This window comes from Amia ocellicauda, chromosome 8, assembly GCF_036373705.1.
Source record: "Amia ocellicauda isolate fAmiCal2 chromosome 8, fAmiCal2.hap1, whole genome shotgun sequence".
In the NCBI taxonomy this organism is placed as follows: domain Eukaryota; kingdom Metazoa; phylum Chordata; class Actinopteri; order Amiiformes; family Amiidae; genus Amia; species Amia ocellicauda.
In genome coordinates this window covers 4,417,493-4,439,683 of record NC_089857.1, presented here as the reverse complement: position 1 = coordinate 4,439,683, position 22,191 = coordinate 4,417,493, and the positions used below count along the sequence as shown (strand labels likewise).

The following is a 22,191-nucleotide window of genomic DNA, read 5'->3' as shown; positions in this document are numbered from 1 at the left end:
TGAGGATCTCTGATCTGTATCACCAAGTCAGGAAGTTCCCATCAGCACTGCTTTAAAACAGCACATGAGTGAGTGCAGCAAAAATAACAGGCTTTATTTTCCCATTGTCCCTCTCTTTCTCTGCACACAGTCAGTGTCCGCTAATCCAGTTTTGATAGCTTTCACAAACCCTCCTCTGGGGGTTGGGCTGAATCTCACTTCCAAAGCAGCTCTGCCTCCACACTGATTTCTGCAATGAAAGGCTTTCAGATTGCTTTTGTTTTCTGTCCTTTTAATTTTGATCATTTTATGTTTTTTTTTTAACATTTATTTATTTATTTGTTTGTTTGTTTCCAATACTAAACTCACCACATTTTCCACTTATCAGATAACAGTTATGGATGTAGGTATATATGAAGTTGAGACGATTACATTCTGGTTTGTGAACTACCTACTGTGGCAAAGCCCTGGCACAGAGATCATGCTGCCATCAAGCCAAATTCTGTTGCTGGTTTTGAGGCCAATTTGAAGGTCACACAGCACTGACGAGTCACATTGTTTCTGAAGAGGGACACACATGGACAGAGTGCTGGTTTCAGACTGCCACCTGGCCTGATTCCTGCCTCTCAAAAAAGTAATTTTTTGTAATTTTTTAATTTATTATACAGAAACTTAACCTAAAATTAGTGGAGCACAGAGTGTACAATTGGATTAATGCTTGAGATTCCAATTACTCAGTTTGTGGGTTAACATCTGACTCCAGAGTTCATGTATTTTCGATATCGATATCTGGTCTCAGAAAAACATGTAATGTTAAGACACATATTGAACTAGATACAACTGTTCCCACATCATCCCTCTGACGGAGCTCTTGTTTTTCCAGTAGTTCCTGTTTTTCTCCATTTGTTTTCCTTACATTGTCCTCTTTTTTGGAAGCTATGAAAAACATGTTTAAATAATATAACAGACCACAAAATGAAATATAAATCACAAATGGTGATCTCCAAGGAGATTACACAACATGGTGGAACTATTCAGGTAGAGGATTTGGATATTTTCCCTTTTATCACAACAGTATTCCCTAGAAACATATTTTAATTGATCGATATACCCAGATTGATTTCCCAAACAATGTTTTTGACCCTTGCCTTTTTTCTCAGCTGCTGTTGTTTCAGGAATGCCCGCTGCATTTACCCTAGCAGGGCTTCTTCTCGCACTGTGTACCCCATTCTCCATCGGACAGACAGAGCTACGTTTCTGGGGGCCGACGGAGTTTGAGGTGATTGAAAGCAGCACAACAGTAGTGCGGCTGACCGTCGAGAGGACTGGAGACCCTGTCAACGTCACAGCAATAATCCTGGTAGGAGTAATTCCCAGGGGAGTGAAAGATATACTAATTCATAATCCTGCAAGAGCAGCAGGGCAGCAGGGTTCTTAGAGGGCAAATAGTTGAAAAGGTGGATATGTGAAATGCCTTGCTTTTTCCAGCAGGTAATTGTGGTGCTCTAATAACTCAAATGATAGCATCCGCATCATTTTCATGAAAAAGTATGAGGAACAAAATATTTTGAATTGTATTCATTAAAGTTACTATTTTATATTATATTTTATATTTAGCATTCTATTTTTTTGAGTTATGTTTGACACAAGAAGTTTCAATAGTGTTTTCCTTGGAGTATCTTTAAAAAAAAAAACATCTGCATTGTTGTTAATGTTGAAACAAGCATCTGGATGCAGTTTGTGTTCTGGAACATTCCCAGAACCAAAGGGGAAGCCTTGATGCCTATGTGCTGCTGTTGCATCGTCACCAGATGGCACGATAGCTTCTTGTCTCACACGTGTTGGTTGGTAAAGATAAATGACTGTTTTATTGTGGGATATTGTGGGTGGCAAGGAAGCTAAACTTGTAATTGTCACACACATTGATTCATTCCTCCCTATCCTTTAATGCTTGTGATAAACAGTCAAAGTATGTGTGAGGTAAGAGGGTATTAGCAGCAATGTCAGAGGGCTAGGATATATTAATGTTTCTGCTTGCAAATACTTTTTTATTTCTTAGATCGACTGATTGATTTATCATTTACACTTTTTCTTCATCTTCAAGTGTTCTTCATTACAGTGCACTGTTTTGTGAACTAAAAACTTATCCCACTGAGTTAATATTGATGGCAGATTAAGTAAACATGTACTTATGAGCAATTCCACCATTATAACTGGTATTTCCCTTATTCAACACAACGAGCTGCTTAAATCCTTATCATTTTAGTTATATTTCAGTAGTAATTCAGTTATACACTCAGCCGATGAGAAACATATTTTGGTTAGATGGTTATTATTATCAGCATGACTGCTGCAGGAATAACTGGAACTTTGTTCACCTTTGGTAGAATCTCTCCTGTACTGATTCAAACACTGTGTGCGTTTGTCAAATTCTGTAGACATTGCAAGATCCAAAAATTCAAAAGTCTTAATAACCATCTAAGGCAACCATTAGGCATAGGCCCTAAGCCGTGGACCCCCAGAGATTCATTTTCTCCTACATGCCATCCATAGGAGATTTTTATTTTTCTCTCCTCCGTGCCTAAATGGTTTATTTACTTAAATGTTCACTCACTTTATTCTAGATCATGTAAAATGTTTACAGGTCTATATTTGATTTTATTGTATTTATGTTTTTTATTTTGCTATACGTTTGTTGTATGTTTACCAGTCTGTAAAGCGCTCTGTGGCTACCCTGCGAAGGGCGCTATACAAATAAAAATTGATTGATTGATGATTGATTAAGGGAAATTGGTATTGTCTATTGTTAGATTTAGAACATAAGAACATAAGAAAGTTTCCAAACGAGAGGAGGCCATTCAACCCATCATGCTCGTTTGGTGTCCATTAATTCCTAAGTGATCCAAGGATCCTATCCAGTCTATTTTTGATTGTTCCCAAGTTTTCAGCTTCAACCACATAGCTGGGGAGTTTGTTCCAGATTGTAGGTGCTACAATCAAGTCAACAAATAATAAAATGCATTTTGGTTTCCTCATATAGCTTGATGGAAATGGCAAGGACGACTTCGTGGCCGCTTCGGCAGCAGTATTCCTCCTGGCATCAGAGACGAACAGGACTGTCCACATCGGCGTGATGGACGACGACTTTCCTGAGGCTGATGAGACCTTTGTATTCTCGCTTCTACTGCAGGTAGGATTCGCAGCCTACAAGTTCTGGGTAACCTCGGTTTTACAGGCAGATCTCTGCTTAATCAAAAGCATGATTGTAATAAGCACGGACATATGCTTAACAAAAAACAGCGTGAACAAGCCTTCCAAAGTCTAAATTTAGTAGACCATGCAACCAATATGAAAACCACCTTGGATATCTCAAAGTGAATAACTGGGTTGGTTACAGTCCCACAAAAAAACAGCTGTGTCTCGTGTATTTGAGGACCCATGGCAACTTTACAATCAAAATAGAAATCTACATTTGATTACTTATGTCTCTGTTTCCTCATTTGTCTCACAAACTGAATTCCACAATGTGGGAAAGTACTGAAGGGCTGGGAAGGACAGCGGAAACCGAATCTCACGAAATGTTAATATTGTTTCAAATGTTTTAAATATTCTTAGTCCTTTTAATAGAAAACTGTGATTAGCCTTAACTTTACACAGCAATATTACACACAAAAATAAATCCTTAGTTGATTAGATCCTGAATACAGTATGATGTAATTTATTAGTAACATGTTGTTCCCACTATGTCAGAATTTCATTAAAGGCAAGCAGCAGAAATCTGTATAGAAATGCTAAACTTGCATTTAATCATTCATAGAATTATAATAATTGATTTTGGGAATATTGTATTATAAATTCTCTACCGTTTTATTTGATCACAGAGCACTCTATTAGATTTAGGCCTGGATTCAATAAAAACTCCCATCCACCTGCCATTACAAACCCAGGATTTGATAGCAGCTTTTGGTCTGCCATATGGTTTTTCATTCTTCCCATTGCTCAGCTGTCATTGAGTAGTGATTGGAATTTATGAACTTATGATTCATTTATATTCCTTGAATAACATAAGAGAATATCCCAAATCTACCCCTTGAAGAGAGTTGAATCAAAATATGATGACATCAGTTGTATTTTTTATTTCATGTTTGCTACAGTAGACAAAATAAAATAAATGATACAATATCACTCCCAAATAACTGTAGTTTAACATAAGTATGAATAAAATAAATATAAGTATGAATTTTGAATGTATTCATTCTCCTTCACCATCCTGAAAATACTAGGAATGCTGTATGTCATTTTTTTTCAGAAAGGTCATCTAGGAAAGGATCAAAGTCATCTGCCTGCTACTGTTTCCGTGTATAGTTGTCTTGAGGGGACATAAAAGATCTTTATTCCATTTGAATCTTTATAACTCTGTCTTAAATCCAATATTCTACAGCACAATTCTGTTATTTGTCGTCCCTCCTATAGTCTAGAAAGCTGGTCAGCAGTGCACAAAGATCACTGCTGATGAAATGCTTAAAAGACGTAGCATGCAGCACTGTGTGCACCACACACAAAGAAAACCATGAAAAGTATAAACCCACATATATTTTTTTTTTAACTTGCTTTTTCAGCTTTCTAACATAAAGGCTTGTATGCTTGGCTCTTTGATGTTCCCTGAAACATCTCTGTGTGAAGCCCCACTGCTGCTGGAGGAACCAGTGTTAAAAGACACCTTTGTGAGCAAGACCACATCACACAAGAAACTAAAAGTTTGACAGAGGATTAAACTAAAATAATACATCGAAAAGTGTCGGGAACAAAGCTCTCCCACCAAAAGTGGTAAACCTCTTATGAAAGAGAAAAAAACATGCATCTTAAATGGAAGATTCCCACACATGAAAACATTAGTTGGCTACAACCTTTGACCCCCGTAGACATGAAACTGTATTCAGATTTTCAAAATTAAATTCTTCACACAATGAAAACAAAGGATTTGCCATTTTGAGATGGAGCTGCATGCCTTATACCTAGCTTCTGATTGCTATGGTGTCATTAACAGTTTGTCAACCCATGATTAATGACTTTGCTTTCCCCTCCATAAGATTGCTGTTCCAATTTCAGATAATGACATCTAAATCAAATGTACAAAACCACTTTTATTAATTGATAAGGAAGATCTTGGAAGCAAAATAGTTTTTTTTTAATTAAAAAAAAATATATATATATAAATTGCATAGTGGTACTTATCCTTTGCTAAAGCAGACACTTCAGGTTAATTGGGGTTTATTTAGTTTCTCTGCATCAGCAAAACATATTTGTGTATTGATTTTTTCAGCCCTTTTTATGATTATTTTAGACAGATATACACATTTTGTTGACCCTTCACAGCAGATGCGTATTAGTATATTCAAGTCTGAACTTTTCCAATAAGGTTTTTTTGTTTTGGGGGTGTGGTTTACACCTCCATTTTATATGGCTGGATTAACTCAAACTCATCATGCATTTAAAAAGTTCAGCATTCCAGGGCCCACTTTGAACTTCGGTTGTGCTATTTGTAGATAAACAAGCCAATTCACAATGAATGACTAAGGTGTACTGTAACGCCTTAACTAACTGGTGTACTGAAAGATTAAAATGAAACAGGTGTCTGTCTCCAAGATGCTTTGCATCCCATAATAGAGCGTTGCTGGTGCCGAATAAGAGGCGAGAGTTTCCTTCACAACACAAAGCCACTTCACAGCCTGGCAAAGTTTAGGCCGATTGGCAGGTGGAGCTGGGAGAGGCCAAACTCTGAATAGTCGGGGGTGTTTACATCCGGATTGAGAATGCTCATAGTGCCACACGGGGATTGTGAGAGCGTGTGTATTTTGTGTCTGTGTGTCTGCAGCTACAAGAACAAACCGCTTGAAAGAAAGCTCTGTTAAAGCTGGGAAAAGCTGCCACTGAATAGAGGTTGAATGGGGGGGGGGTTCAAGGAGCAGTAAGCTCTCAGACTGACTGTTCCAGGAGTGACATGGGTTGGGATGTTTCTCACTCACTTCTATGAGAGATAAATCTCAGATGTCTGCTCTGTGACAAGAACCAAATGTTAAAATATGCCTGGAAAATTCTGGATGCTCCCAAGTAACCTTGCTTGAGCCATTTCTCATCTACAACTTTGAACTGAAATTGACATTTTCATTGCGCTGTGATTTATCATAGTGTGACTGACTACTGACTGACTGTTTACAGATAATTGTCATAATTATCAGTTAAAGAGAAGCCAGGACAGCAGTTAATTAGTCCAATTTTATGTTTTTAAACATGAAATATCAAAATCTAAAATATGATATAGTTCATTGTTAATAATGTGCCATTCATTATGTATATGTGCATGTATATATCAGGATAACAAATAGTTTGCATGTACTATAATATATTATCGTTTTGGTGGGTTTACACTTCAATATAATGTAATATTCAGAATGGAAAACATATTTTTTCCGTTTAATGCTTTTTTAATGTCAGATAATAAGCATCTTTAACAAACCCCACATGTCATGTGTTTTCCAAGTACGTATATGTATTACAGTTGTAATGTAGTCAATAACAAAAGCCAAGAAAGCCAACAGTGAGATCCCAGCAGCCACAAGTGACAGTAAAGCACTTTCACAAACACATAAGAACCCAGGAGAAAATGAATAAATGAATGAAGTTGATCCATCTTGATTGTTGAGTTTGCTTATTAATCAGGACCTAAATGTTAGCTATTACGGTTAGTTTATTGTGTGTGTGTGTGTGTGTGTGTGTGTGTGTGTGTGTGTGTGTTGTTCTGAAGAAAACCAAATTCACTCATTGTGAAGTGTGCTATAAAAAGAGTAATAGAAATTTGCAGCAGAAAGCACTAGACAGTATCCTGGGTTTCACTTTAGTTTTCTGGTGTCTGCGTGTGTTTTGTTGTTGTCTGTCTCGTTTTCCTGTCCCTTGTTCTTCACGGGCTCTAAAGATGGAACAAATGTGAGTCCTTTCTCTGACTTTATTAGGGGACACATATTGGAGAGTCTGTAGAGCCTGACATCAAACAGCCATGGCCGCCTCAGACGTCTGACAGAAACCTTAATTGTGTGTTGATTTGTAGGTCATTATAGACTCTCAGTGTGGGTTACTGCCTAGTGGAGGCAGAGAAAAGAGCATTGAGAACAGGGGGAGTGGGAGGTAGCAAAGGTCTAGGGTTAATTCACCTGTACAAAGCTCATTTATTAATATTATCCTTTCAGAACGCCGGCCCCACTGTGAGACTGGGAACCCCAAACAAGGCCATCGTGACCATCCTGTCTAATGACAATGCTTTTGGAATAATTTCCTTCAACACCGTAAGCATTCTCAAACTTGCTTTCCCTTTATAAACCTTGCTTTCAAAATGCATCGTGATGTTCTTGTTTTTTTATTGTTTTGTTTTTTGTGCAGCAAATAAAAGCAGAGAGTTCATACATTCTGGAAATCGATCAAAACATTTGATTATTTTTAAATGTTGAAACTGCCTACTGTAATCAATACATCCTACAGTTTCGGACCACACTGGGATATAGTTTTCATTTTGTTTTCTAGTCATATGAGCCAGAAATATGATTCTGTTTTTTTTTTTTGTTTTGGTTAGGAGACACAGCATAATAATCAATGAGTTCATGAGTTAGTCATGTTAAAAAATGGGAAACAAATATGATTAAAAAATGACTAAAATATGCGTATTTCATATGTATTTAATTTTAACTCTATGGGAAAATATCTGTTACTTAGTATAATTATACTTGATCAAGGGTATGTATTATAATGTGTTACCAAATTTCTTAACAGTGCTATAATCAGATGTAAAGATCTCTCAGATGTAACTCAACAAAATGCAGTATGTCATCTGGAAATGGGTCGAAATAAATATGTCAGACTGCCTTCACTTGTTCACCCTCATATTTACTTCACAGTAAACAGGAAATCGGTTGATTAAACATGACATGGAACCATTTAGGTTTATTAAACGCAAGATTTTTTCTACCCCCATTTCTTTTAATGCATCCTAGCAATCACACAAACAGAGTGTTATAGATCTATTGTTTACTGTTTTTTGTTGTGTCTTTATTTCATAGCAACAATGCAATAGTTCACTCATTAATGTGGCCACTGTCAAGAGTTCAAATCACAATGTATTAATTAACTAATTAACACATAACAAGTAACAGAAAATGTTTGGGTTTAATCACAATAGAATAAACATTATTTTACCTACAAGAATGCAATACTGAAAGTCTGGATATGTCAAGCTCTAATTGTCCTTTTGTAGGCATACCTATTAACATTCAATCATGAAACAATTTCAGAGACATCTGGTTATCTGTAATATTTGAAAGAGATCAGTCATGGTCATTTAAAAATTCTATTACGTATAGCAATATAAATGTAAATATATTTCAGCTGCTGCAAAGCAAATCAGAGGGTATAATCACTATTATATTCAGCCCTCCCCAGGATGTTTCCACTGGCTTCGATCTACAGCTTCTCTTTTCCACATCACGCATGCAAAGTTTATGATTTCATCTTCCCATCTTCTATGTGGTTGTTTTCTTTATTGGGATCCATTCAATAGCTTCCTTTGTCTCTACTCACTGATGGTTCCAAAACCTGGGCATTAAATGCGAAAATGAAACACACAAAGAAGCTTGGAAATATTTATGCTTGCACTAAAAAGAAGAGATAGGAAAAACAATACATTGATCCAAGCACAAAACAAGGTATGTGATGTTGAAAGAGTGAAGATGTTAAAGAGGCATTGGGCTGAGCAGAGAACAGATCAGAGATGGACTAGAAACGATAGAATGGATCCCAGGACATAAAATATAACCAAGATGAAGACCATGAAGAAGATGGGAAGATGAGATCAGACTAACACAAGTGGAAGCATCTTGGGCAGGCAGTGGATCAACAAATGCTGAATTACAGCATCTTCTGTAAATTACACTTGTGTATTCACTTTTGTTTAAATCTTAAAATGATTTGTATTTAAATCTTCTCAACAAATGCCTTCCCATGTAGGAATTGTAATAGATCTAAATTTGAAGTTTGTGTGTAATCAAACCATTCACCATTTAATCTGTGGAAAAAATCCCCCTGTGGATAATGATTTCCGCTTTTTGTTTAGGTGACTTGTAGAGAAGTTAATTACCTTTCAGTTTCAAGGAGGAGGAAAAACAAAACATAAAGGGAAATTTTGATTAAACTGCACTTCTGGGTTCGTAGGCCAAATACTTCTGAGTAGCTTACTTGAAGGTTTTAATGTAGGAGAAGGCCTTTGGTTGCCAAGGGGCTGTAATGCCATCACGGGACCAGTTTACAGAATGGATTAACTTGTCGGTGGGAGTTTGGGCGTTTCCAAGGAAACCATTTCTTGCTCTCTGTCTCTCTCCCTGTGCCCCTGCTACTACACACACCATACACCCCCAGACCCACAGTAGTGCTCAGATGCTTGGTTATTAAGTGCCAGTCTCCCCTCTCTTGCAGTCCTCCTTAATCACAGTGAATGAGACCAGGAATGGAAGCCAATTTTTGCCCCTGAGCCTCATCCGAGAAAAAGGGACTTATGGCAATGTGACTGTAAATTATGAGGTGAGTAGAAGTAGTAGTAGTGTGTCAGCTGACCCTTCATCATGTTTTTATTGTGGAAACTGATGTAATATAGGGCTTGTTGTAGTATTGAGAGGGAAAAGCACAGAGCTGGCTGTTCTTAAGCAGATTTTACTTGCGGCCCTCCTGGCATCAGTGATTCAGTGTCCTTGGTGAGAAATCGACACTCCTGTGCAAGTTTTAACTGCTGAGCTATTTGTGTTTGTTCCCCTTATAAGGTCTGTTTTTAATAATTATATGTTATTATTGTACAGCTGTACTAGATCCCTAATAAATCTTTAAAAAATAATACATTTTTACAGTACTTAACAAAAAAAAACAACCACCACAAAAATATAATAAATATTATTATTATTATTATTATTATTATTATTATTATTATTATTATTATTATTATTATTTGTATTTCTTGGCAGACACCCTTATCCAGGGCGACTTACAACATAAGTGCAAAAAAAGTGCAAAAATACAGTGAAGTACAAGGCATCAATCATTACAAATTCAATTTAGCTAAAACAGCAATTCAAAATAATACATTTTACAAATTCCAATTTACAATTTACACAAGTACAGTAAGTGACTTCCTACATCCTGGACGGTGAAAATATGTAACATATAACTACATATAAAATGGCCTCTAAGATAATATTTTAACACTGTAGAGAGGAAGCTGCAGCTTGTTTATATGGAGAACAACCTGTGGTAGCAAAGTTTGCATACATATTTTATAAAACATCCTGTTTATTATTATTATTTTTTTGTGCTAGTGTTATAAAAGAGAAATGCCCAGGGAGTAACACTGAAACAACTTTCAAATGGAATGGTACAGATATGTACAAGGTTATTCAAAGTTTTGTCAATATATATAATATATGGTTTTGGGGTTATTTTCAAAGTTCTCAAATGTACAATGTTTCTCATGACAGATAATTGGGGGCCCAAACCCGGCTGGCGAGGACCTCACTCCTGCCAAGGGGAATATCACCATTCTTCCTGGCAGGGCCTTGATGGTATTCAACTTAGAGATAATTGATGACCAGGTACACTTTGGGCTTCTATACCGTTAGAGTCAAATTCACTAACAAGTTCAATAGGTGTGAAAACATTTCTGAAGGAATGTGTTAAAGTTTTTTTACATTGTGTCACTGCAAAAGTAGAAAAAGTAAGAAAACCTTACACCTATAGCACAATATTGTGTTATTCGTCCCCTTACAACCTTATGAACTGATACTTGCATTGGTTATGAAAGACTTTCAGACTTGTGTCGGTGTACAGTGCCTATAGAAAGTATATTATAGTATTAAGATTCCTACATCTTAGGGAAAAACTTTGTATGTTTTAACAACACTAGATCAATAAAAAAATACATTGATCTAAATCTGAAAGAGTGATATAATATAGATACACACATTGTTTTGCTCTCGCCAGACCACAAAACGTTTTGACACTTACAGAATCTCCTGCATGTTTCAGGTGGGCTTTTTTGAGTAATGGCTTCCTTGGGCTTGGGACATTGTTGTAGCTCTTGCAAAGTTGCCATTGGTCTCTTGGTAGCCACTTGGATCAGTCTTCTTCTTGCTCGGTCATCTAGTTTGGAGGGTTGGCCTGATCTAGGCAGGGTCTTGGTGGTGCCATACACCTTCCACTTCTTAGTAATCGTCTTGACCATGCTCCAAGGGATATTCAAAGCCTTTGATATTTTTTTAAACCATTATGTGCCTTTCAATGTGAGGTTATCATGGTTATCATGGTTATCACGGCTTTGTTGTCTTGGCTTTGTAATGCACAACCCAGGAGAGGAACTTCTCAATTAAACCTGTAATCATATGAATCACTACAAATTAACACAGGTGGAGGCCTCTTAACTTGGTGTGTGATTTTGAAGATGATTGCTTACACCTGAGCTCATTTTGGATCGCTATTACAAGAGGGGTGGACACTTCCACACAGTTCAACCAAGCTATTTCAGTTTGTATTTTTAATTACATTTCTATAACTTTCTAAGATATATTTTTCACTTGGAAGTTGTGGGGTAGGATGTACAGATACATGGAAAAAACAACAACAGTTTTACTGCATTTTAATTCAGGCTATAATCCAACAAAAGATGAACATATTTTTTTTACAGAGGCTGTTGCTTGGACTTGGAGTTGATTACCTATTATTGTAATACAACCATGTAAAGCCAAGGATGAAAATAATATAATGACGTAATACAATTGTGTAGAGTGTCAAGTCTCTCGGTACAATTCAATAATTCAGAATATTATGTAGGGTTATTAATATTTATATAATATTTACAATATAGCAACTAAAAATTATAATTATGGATACTGTTTAAGGTAGTAATGGTCTTACCTTTTGATTTATTTTTAATGTATTGTACTCAGCAGTTCAGTTAAATTATGCATTACAATGATGTACTGATGGAATTAGGATTACAGTTTGGTCTTGACAAAGGTAAGGGTTAGGCCTACATGGTCTTCTGTTAAGGTTAAAGCTGGTTTTCTACTTTTGTTATGAATCAGTTGTAAAAGTATCACAGTTGAAGTGTCACAGTTCAGAATAAAGATTCTGAAAGTTTTAAGGCTAATTAAGTTGTTAATCCTGTATGAACTAATGATTTGGATGTTTGAAATATTGATATAAAAAAAAATCTACTGAAATTCCATAATTAGCTAATTTGGCAATGGCAACTGTTAATTAGAGATACTAATGAAGGCAGTAATGGTCTTAAAGTTATATATTATATATTAGGAGTATTATTGTGAGTAACATAGCTCCATTTGGTCCTGAAATAAACTTTAGTCGTGAATTTAGGGTTATAGTTTCCAATAAACTTAATCTTCCATTCCATTAGTCAAATCAATTATGTATGCATCAGTAAAGATGGTTTTCATAGCAAATGTGTTCTTGTATTCTATTAAGTTAAAAGTTTTGCAGATTACAGTGGATATTACTTTACTTTTATCCACTATTTAATATCCACTTTTAAGAGTTGGACTTTACATACAACACTTTAGAGAAATAAACAAGGGATTGATGTTTTTCCAGTTACCAGAGGATGATGAAGTCTTCACCGTGCAGCTGACCAGTGTTGAAGGAGGAGCAACGATCAACCCCAACCACAGCAGCATCCAAATCCGAATCAACAAGAACGACAGCCCTATCAAATTTGCCCAGTCCTTGCTGCTGGTGCCCGAAACAGCAGGCATAGTCACTGTCACCGTGACCCGGGGCAGGAATGAAGAGTACAGGCTGATCGGCTCAGATGCCACTGAGATCTCCATCAATTACGAGATTTTTACTGGCAATAACACGGGCAGCGCCATGCTTATCACTGACTTTATCGACCTGCAGCCCAACCACATTATCGTTTTCCCTCCCCGGGTGTATGAGGCCCAACTGAAGTTTGAGATCATAGACGACATAAACCCGGAAATAGCCGAGTCCTTCCAGGTGGTGTTGGTGAAGGAGTCTCTCAGAGGAGACGGGGTGTTACTCAGCCCCAGTATGTTTCAGGTCACCATTGAGCCCAACGACAAGCCCTTTGGAGTGCTGTCAATCAACAGTGGAATTCTGACTCCAATCATAATCAATGAAGACATGACTTTAAGGTAGGCTGCATTTCTGAGGTATTTATAGCAGTATCTGTAACTTTGATTGGCCCTTTGATTGGCATGACTCCATAATCATCTTGTGCATGTTTTGTGAATTTGTTTTTTTTGTCTGTTTTTCACAGACAAAACCAAAGCTTTGAGGGGATTTCCATTATAAGAAACAGTGGCACCCACGGCAGCGTGTCTGTGAACTGGGTGATAACGCGCAATGGCACAGACCGGGCCGCAGTCACGGAGGATCTGGGGCCGGCTGAGGGGACCCTCCATTTCACTGATGGTCAGATGTCCGCCCTCGTGCCAATCCGCATCATTCCTGATGAGCTCCCGGAGGAAGCGGAGGCCTATCTCTTCAGACTGCTGCCACTCACGGTGCAGGGCGGGGCCACGGTCGATGAACCGATGGAGGTCAGTGTACTGTGCAAGAAAATATTTGGGTATTTTAAGTATTATGGCACTTCTTGACTGGACTCCAGGGGCCAGTTGTATTAACGAGATCAAAAATTCAGATCGGATCTGAGCTGGATCATAAAGAAGCGCTGTACGAAGCAGACCGGGCATGTGTGATCCGATTTTATTGCATTTATATCTGCTCTAGAGTTGATCTTCCCAAGATGGGAAGCTGTCACATTTACTGTATAATTCTATATAATTTGATGCATTAGATCAGGCCCTATCTGTACCCTGTTTTCTCATTAATCTTGTACAGTAGTTTTTGATTGCATTCCTTATTTTGTCAGCTTGTATTAACCAAACAGGACTGGGGCTAAAAGCATTATGCACTTTATGGGCCTCTCCGTATAGCAGTGTACCTGATTTGACACTAATTGAATGAGGATTGCCAGTCAACACCAAATGCCAGACAGCACCTTTTCTAACCGAAACCAGATCCTCCCATGCCTAACTGGGGAGGTTGGTAAAATCCACAGTTTTAAAAGTAACATCTGGACTGCAGGAGTTGAGGAGGATGTAGACAGGAAGGATACAGATGTGCAGCATTGGCCACAGGATTAGAGTAGTTTCTATATTCACAGGGGTTGCTTGGGTGTTCTTTTTGTGTGTGTGGTTAAATAAAATAATAATAATCCCCCCAAAAATCATGTCATGATGTTTTTGATATAATATGTGTTTAATGGATTTAATTTCATGTCTCTGTGTGAAAGTATTTATGGTAAATAAAACAAGAAGGCTGACATAATGTGACCTTGAGCCATGAAATGTAAGATTCTGAAATGATTAGCTGTACTCGAGCAAGAGAGTGTTTCCTATCCTTTGTGTTTTCAATGATGGAATGTAAATTTCACATATTTTTTTTTATTAGAACTCTGTTAGTTGAATTGTATTAATGCAATGGATCACATATTTAAGAATAACAGAATAAAAGTAGGGGTTTGGGCTTTATTCTACAGGCTGCAATCGAGACAGTTTAGTTTTCTGGAAAACATGCAATGCTCTGGGGAGTAAATGATCAAAGAGATCATTTTGTTTTCCACAAATGAGCTTCCTTAACTCACCACTGTTTTACTGCATCTTTTGGTGGTGCATAAATGACTAAGTTGTGATAGAAAATGCCTGTAAATGTTTTTTTCATGTAATTGAGGTGTAATTAAACAGAAGTTTAGCAAAGCCAGCATGATTTACTCAAGAAGCATCCATCTCGAAGCAAACAGACTACATCCTTGTGTCTTTTCCCAGATGGTGTTCTACATTCAGGACAGCAATGACATCTATGGCCTGTTTAGGTTCAATACCGCTGAGAACCAGAAGATAGAGAGCCATCCTTCAGAGCGCTTCTTGTCTCTCAGCTTCCTGCGCCAGAATGGCACTCTGGGAGATGTTCAGCTGAACTACACTGCCCTCTATATCCCTGCCGGGCCGGTAGAGCCAGTCAGAGCCAGAGACGGGGTGCTGAACTCTACTCACAGAAACAGCCTGGTCTTCCTTTCAGGCCAGTCTCAGGCCCGAGTAACCCTGCCCATACGCAATGATGCCTTCCTTCAGAATGGAGCACACTTTGTCATTCAGGTGAGGTGGCCGTGCCTTCGATCAGCACTATTCTGATCAAGCGCATGTTTTAAACCTTGTTTGCTTTTAGTGTCTGGTAGGATGTAAGTTTTGGCTCTATGGTTGTCACATTTTGCCACTTGGCCAGCACTTGTGGTGCAAAGTAACAAACAGGTAGAAATTTGACAAATGTCTGGTAAATTGGCGTATCTGTATTGTCATTAAGTCATGGTTTAATCAGTACTGTAAAATTATGTTGTCTTCTCTCCTGGGCAATTCACACTTGAGTGCACAGACATATTATTTGTCTTTGTCTACCAACGTTGATGTAGGATCATTGAAAATAATTCAGTAGCCTAATTTCTCTTCACTATCATTGCTCTCAGATCTTCATAAATGTAGGTAGTCGGCACCTAATGGTTGATACAAATATTCCTCCACCTTACTTTATTCACTTTCTAGTGTCATTACATTTAAATGTGGCAAAGGTTTGCCAACCGTAGTCACTTTTGCCAGTTCCCAGGCTGTCCTTTACATACTAATCATGCAGGTGGAAAATGAAAGTGGAGATCTGGCCAGCTTATTTTTAACACTGGTATGAAATTCTTTACATTGAGGCATTATAATCCCAAATCTGTCTGTCTTTGATGAAGCAAGACTCCTTTTTCTTATACAGAGGACTGCTTACCTGGTTTAAAGTCTTCAGGAAAGTTCTTTGTGCACTTTGTTAGCATCAGGATAGTAGAAGTCGTGATTTTGATAAATGTGGCCTTCAATTAAGTGTCCTGTGAAGTGAACTATTGGAGAAGTGCCATTCCTTTTGTTGCCATATATAAACAAACTGCCTCTGTCAAGCCATGCTAACAAACAAACAGAAAATTAAAGCACTCCTTCAGATTTAATTGGGCCTGCACTTATGTTTAAACCTTTAGATGAGTGAATGAAAGAAACCAGCAGCAATAGAGTTAGGTCTCTGCAGTTCAGTTTAATTTATGGATGTATTAAAGACCATTTAATTGGTATCATGTAAAAGCAAACAAAAACAGACTGGAAAATCCTTGCAAGAAAGAAATACCAATGTGTATCACTGCATTGAAACGTCTTTGTCTGGTCTCATTAAACTGATTTTTAGCATGTTTACCCAAACTCATTCATTTCAGATGTACTTTTTTGTGAACTTGTTATTATGCAGAGTCATTAGGACCCTTAAATGGAGAGGGGATGAAAAAACATAATTAGGTGGTCAAAGTAAACCTTCCAGATAACTGATGTTCTAAAGATATCTATGCAGGATTTGAATAGTTTTACAACATTATGGTTATGTTATGCTATTTTGATATCTCTTCAATATTTTTACTGTGAAATATCCTGGTCTGTTGTGACTTCTGGTGGTGGTAAAGGTGGAAGGAATGGGCCAATGGTGGTACCCTGTGTCTCAACCCAATCAACTGCAGAAAATATATAGACAGGGAAGTGCACAAAGTAGATTCAACCTATTGCATTCTGTGCTGAAATGGGGAAACTCGCCTTGTTTCTCCTAGAGGTTGTGAACCTTCGATATCCAAAAAGTGAACATTGTGCTAGGTCCCATGGAGCGCTCAGAGATGTGACCTTTGCAGAAATTATGATCTGCAAACAGTTGTTTTTGTCCTTCTTTACCCCAATATAGACTTATTATTACTCCCATCTCACCGCTGCTCTCGTGCACAGACGATGGGGAAACAAAGGCGCTCTGTGAGGAGCTGCCTCAATGGAACGTGTAGCTCTCTTTGTCCCACAGGCAAGAATTGGGGATTGAACCAAGCCTGTCTGGTCCCAAGTTGGGTGCTTTCACAGCAGCTAAAGGTTTCCCTGAAATGAGAAAGAGACAATGGTATACTATGCAACTGCCATGGAGTTTCTATTATTATTATGTTTAGGTTAATCAAAGCGCCCCTTCCAAAGTGCAAACAGACACGATCAGAAAGTTTGAATGTTGAGGATAAGGTCTCGACATCTCCCTATTCTCTGGCCTGTGTTGATTTCACAGAGAGAATCATGTGCCACTTAAACTTGCGTATGTGTTTCAGACAGTCATTTTGTTTCGCATACAATGAAATACAGCTTGAACCCAGAAACATCCTGCCCGGTTTATTAGTGTTCTTCACTTCCTGCTGAAGTTATGGAGTAGTAGTTGATCTGGGATTGTGCTGTTGAAACATTTCAGTGCTTTCCAAGCCAAGCAGTTTGACACCCTGTTATAATGGTCAAACCCCAGGACTCATATTTGAGATTGCTTTGACTTGTGAAATGTGAAGTGGGTAGTTTGTGTTATTTATTTTGTATACTTTGGTCACAGGAAGTGTGGCAATGTCTTTGTCTTCACCAGAAGCCTTAAATGTGAGATAACCAGATGAATCCTCTGTAATTCAGATTATTGAATACATAATTACATCTATGTATGGCTAGGTAGTTCATAAGTTTCAGAGTGAATAAAGTAGAGCCTTTATTGGGAAGTTTGCTAAATGCAAAAATTTCCTTTGTATTTGTGCCACACAGAAGGGCTAAGTCTTCAACAATGCATGGGACATTTTTGTAGCTATTTCATATAAAATAATTCCTTTACTCTGTATGTTTGTTTCAGCTGGACAGTGTAGAGCTGGTCAGTATTAGTCCCCCCATCCCCCCAGTGAGCCCGAGACTGGGAGGGGACCTCAACATCTTGCTCATCATCACCCATGACATCGCCAATGGAGAGATTAGCTTCTCTAGCAACCAGACTCTTGTGGTGTTGGAACCTGAAGATACTAACTCTAACCTGGTAAGGCATTTCACATTTCTCCCAGTTAATCTGTTTGTGGAAATTATAGGAAAATATCATGGTATAGCCCAACGAGACACAGGTGAAGGGCAGGTGTCTTCATGTTTCCATGCTTCAGAAACGGATTTCCACTGAAGTTCATTTTAGAGTCAACATGTCTGAAGCTTGAAGCATTGCTTAGGTAGAATCTGTCCTGACCAGTTGAGGTAATCAATGGGTGTTGTCTGTCTTTGTGTGTATCTTTGTGTATGTGTGTGTATTTTCTTGTGTATCTCTGCACATTCGTGTACATGTGTCTGTGTGTCCCTGTCCCTGTCCATGTCCCTTTCCCTGTCCCTATCCATGTCCCTGTTCATACATGTACATCCCGACTGTCTGTTCTAGATCTCCCTTCCGCTGTGGCGTGATGGAACTGATGGCCAAGCAGACGTGTTCTGGAGCATCAGACCCACCGGCTTCAATCAGAGAGACGTGACCCCTGATGACCTGGGACCCTTTAACGGCTCTGTGACATTCCTGTCCGGACAGAACATGTCCTCCATCAACATCACTGTGAGAGCTGACAGCGTGCCTGAAATCAACGAGACTCTCGTTGTGACCCTAGACAGGTAGAAAGCTGCTGTGTTGCTTGATTTTGTGCTTAGTGTATTTTGTTTGCAAAATGTTAAGCCTCTTGAGCCTTGGGGTCAAATCAAATGATCGCCATTAGAGAGACATAGTTTGTGGAATGCAACTTGCTTCCATGAATGGAACAAGGACTTTTTTTTTATTGATGAAATGACAATACCATACATTACTCAGAGAACTTGAAACGGTTTTCCTAGTTAAATGGTTCAACCTGACAAATTTCACATGTGTCTGAAATGCATTTGCTCAGCTGTGTGTGTGTGTATGTGCATAGTATTAGGCAATCATCTCCTTTATGGGCTGAGGTTAGCAAGGAGTCCTGTGAATAGGCCTTGGCAGCCCAATTGGTCATGGGGTCACCTCTCATAAGTGGGAAGCAGCAAAGCTCTTGCTTGAATTTGTCAACAGGACAAACTCAACCATTTGGGTTCCCATAAAGTGAACGCTGTTAGCTGTCGGGAGAAGAGGTGGAAGAAGGAGGGGGTGGGGGGGTTGGATAACATAGAGGATCTGCTTTTTTCTCAGTCCTCCCTTTCTCCAAAGCTATTTTGTTATTCATGAACATTGAAGGGAATGGCACTTTTTTCCCTCTCACTCTGCTTGCAGGGTAAATACGTCAAGGTTTGTAGTGTACTTTGGGTAAGTGGAGAAAATTTGGCTGGCCTTTGTGTGCTGTGAATTGAGACTTTGTCTAAGAAGCGCCTGCTTTTGGGGGGCTGCCGTATGGGGAACTGGGGGGGGGAGGTATTTGTGTGTGTGTGTGAGTGTGTATGTAACAGGGTTGGGGGTGGCGTTCTTTATGTGTAGCACCTAATTTAGGACCAGGCTTTATGCTTTTCTCTATAGACATCAGTGTTTGTATGCATGCAGTGAGTTTACTGAAAGCATTTGTTTGGAATGCTTTTCTCAAGTCTTGCCTTTGTTTTTAATTTACCAATTATGTGTAGCTTCCCCAATCCCCCCCTCTGGCTCATCCCGAGACAGCCCCCGCCAGCACTACCTCCCTGAGCCCCCTGCTGAGAGAGAGAGCCGGGAGGCCGTTGTGCAGCCCTGCTCCTGTAGCAGCTGCCAACAGCCAGGGCATTGTGACCCTCTAGCACACACTCCTTCACTGGAAGCTGCAAATCAGGCTGCTAGACACTGTCAGTAACATGTCACGGAGCACCACAGTGAATCAGAAATTTCATGCCTTTAAGATTTATAACTTTTTTCAGGCCAAGGTCCTCTATACAACCCCTATTTTATCCATGACAGTGATGGCCCTCACAATAATGGAAGCAGTGCAGCTGTGTTATCAGTTTGATGCATACTTTGAATGTGCAATAGTTTTATATCTTTAAGTGTGATTTGTTTTCTGCGCAACTCTGCACCTGATATGAAAATATAAGCCTGACACACTTGCATTCGTTAAGAATCTTGTTTTACTTTTCAAAGAATCATATTTGCCATTCAAATCTGAGTGAGTGAGATCAACAACAAACACTCACTCAGTTACACACATGTTGGATCTGTGTGGTAGGTCAGTAAAAGACGATTCAAATTGAAAAGTATGCTTCATATGTTTGTTTCTAAGGCCACAGTAGACCTTTGTGCATGATACTAATGGGAAAGATATACTCTAGGATGTTTTGCCCTCTTATTCCCTAGGACTGATGTTGAGAACCAGATCCTGAAGCCAGGGTTCACCAGCAGGGAAATTGTCATCATGGAAAATGATGATCCTGGGGGAGTGTTTGAGTTCTCCCCTCGCTCCAGGGGACCATGGGATATGAATGTGAGTCTTATTGTTTTATTTTATTGTATTTTTTTTTTTTTTTGAATACTAGTTACAGTGCAAGGGAATTCTGTGCAATTCTGCGGGAAATTCAGCTGCCATATTTAGCTAACAAACCACCTGATTTCAGATTTGTGGTAATATATTTATGTTGTTTTATTTCATAGAAACAAAAGTCAATTAAATAAGCCTCTTTCGAGTAATAGCCCTTTTGTTTTCTTATCAGTGATGTAGGGTTCCAGGTACATGCATCACAAATGCTGGCTTTTATATTATATTATGTTATGTTTTATGTTATATTATTTTATATTGTATGAAACTGTAGAGTGACCATTTTACAAACAGGAAGGAGATGCAGTGGAGCTGAGAGTGGTTCGAAACCAGGGACTGCTTCTGAAGCAGCTTATTCGATATGAAGTGAGGCCCCCCGGTACCTCTGAATTCTATGGGGCCACAGGCATCTTAGAGTTCATGCCAGGAGAGAGGGAGGTGGTGGTGGCACTGGTCGCTCAGCCAGATGGGATCCCGGAGGTTCGTCTTGGAATTTTTGGTTGTGCTTTGTATTGTGGGTTTAATTTGTCATTGGATGTTATTTCCTTGTACAACTGTAGACCACCAGCAAGTCTCCCCCCTCCTAACACATACACACATACACACACACACACACATGCACACACACACACACACACACACACACACACACACACACGGCATTAAACTCTGTAGAAGCATTGAACAAGTGGAGCTTCAAAAGATGGCGTCAGATGGCATTAACCAGTCCAGTCAAAGGTGCCCAGATGAAAGATCGGTCTAGACACGCAGGAATCTTAATTTCTCAGGCTAATCAATCAAGTACTCAATTAAATTCCCAATCAACAGAAATGAACAAGATCTGGGAGATTTCCGTTACTGGGACATCGGAATTCCTCCCCCTTGACCTGTCCTACTCAAGAGCTAATATTTGCCCTTGCTTTTCAGCTAGATGAGGTGTATTCTGTGGTGCTCAGCAGCCATAGCACCCCCCCCAGCCGACTGGGGGCTGTCAGGGAGGTCAACATCACCATCCGGAAGAACGATGACCCCTTTGGAGTCATAGAGTTCCTCCATGCCGGACTGCTGGAATCTGTGAATGAGAGCAAGGGTGCTGACACTCACTCGGGTGGGTCTGGACACACTTTCTCCATTTCCAACAATCAGAAGGCTCTTTACAGTTCCTCAGATTGTGAAAGCTTTTTTCCAACAGTTTCTGAGCCAAAAAAGGCCAAACTATTTAAAATCTATTAAACATGGTGAAATGACTAAATTGTGTAAAATGTAAAATGCTTTCTTGTTGTATTCTCTGTCTAATGCTGTGAAGTCATTTTCATTGTGCTTTGCAACACTTTACAGCTACTTATACCATAGTGAGAAAGAGGGGGACCTTTGGCGAGGTGTCTGTGTCGTGGAGTTTGGCCCCAGCCGTCACCAGAGATGTCTTTCCGGTGCAGGGAACTCTCATCTTTGCAGAGGCAGACGTTTCCAAAACCCTCACAATCTTCTCCCTACCTGATGAGGTAATGCTGTATTTTTGTGTAAACATTTATGATGTAAACACTTATCTGGCTTTACACAATAGCAAGTGAATAAGGTGGTCTTTTCACACAGTAGGCACATCTAATCAGTTTTGGTATTAATTTATTTTTGATTTATGCTGTGTAATTGCAATTAATCGAGTTTGAGATGAAAACCTGTATCCACTGCTATTGATAGTC

The 22,191-nt window shown here is 38.9% G+C and overlaps 1 protein-coding gene across 1 annotated transcript in view; it reads left to right on the top strand.

Moving 5' to 3' along the window:
- The window catches only part of adgrv1 (adhesion G protein-coupled receptor V1), a 175,885-nt gene that overhangs the window by 13,620 nt on the left and 140,074 nt on the right, over nucleotides 1–22,191 (top strand). The window contains exons 2-15 of the mRNA XM_066711856.1: nucleotides 1,140–1,339; nucleotides 3,020–3,169; nucleotides 7,224–7,319; nucleotides 9,496–9,600; nucleotides 10,545–10,658; nucleotides 12,673–13,235; nucleotides 13,373–13,643; nucleotides 14,931–15,260; nucleotides 17,863–18,039; nucleotides 18,424–18,647; nucleotides 20,314–20,440; nucleotides 20,786–20,971; nucleotides 21,419–21,599; nucleotides 21,830–21,993. Coding sequence (XP_066567953.1) covers nucleotides 1,157–1,339; nucleotides 3,020–3,169; nucleotides 7,224–7,319; nucleotides 9,496–9,600; nucleotides 10,545–10,658; nucleotides 12,673–13,235; nucleotides 13,373–13,643; nucleotides 14,931–15,260; nucleotides 17,863–18,039; nucleotides 18,424–18,647; nucleotides 20,314–20,440; nucleotides 20,786–20,971; nucleotides 21,419–21,599; nucleotides 21,830–21,993 — 2,871 coding nt within the window. The 5' untranslated portion in view covers nucleotides 1,140–1,156. The remainder of the gene's footprint in view (nucleotides 1–1,139; nucleotides 1,340–3,019; nucleotides 3,170–7,223; nucleotides 7,320–9,495; nucleotides 9,601–10,544; nucleotides 10,659–12,672; nucleotides 13,236–13,372; nucleotides 13,644–14,930; nucleotides 15,261–17,862; nucleotides 18,040–18,423; nucleotides 18,648–20,313; nucleotides 20,441–20,785; nucleotides 20,972–21,418; nucleotides 21,600–21,829; nucleotides 21,994–22,191) is intronic.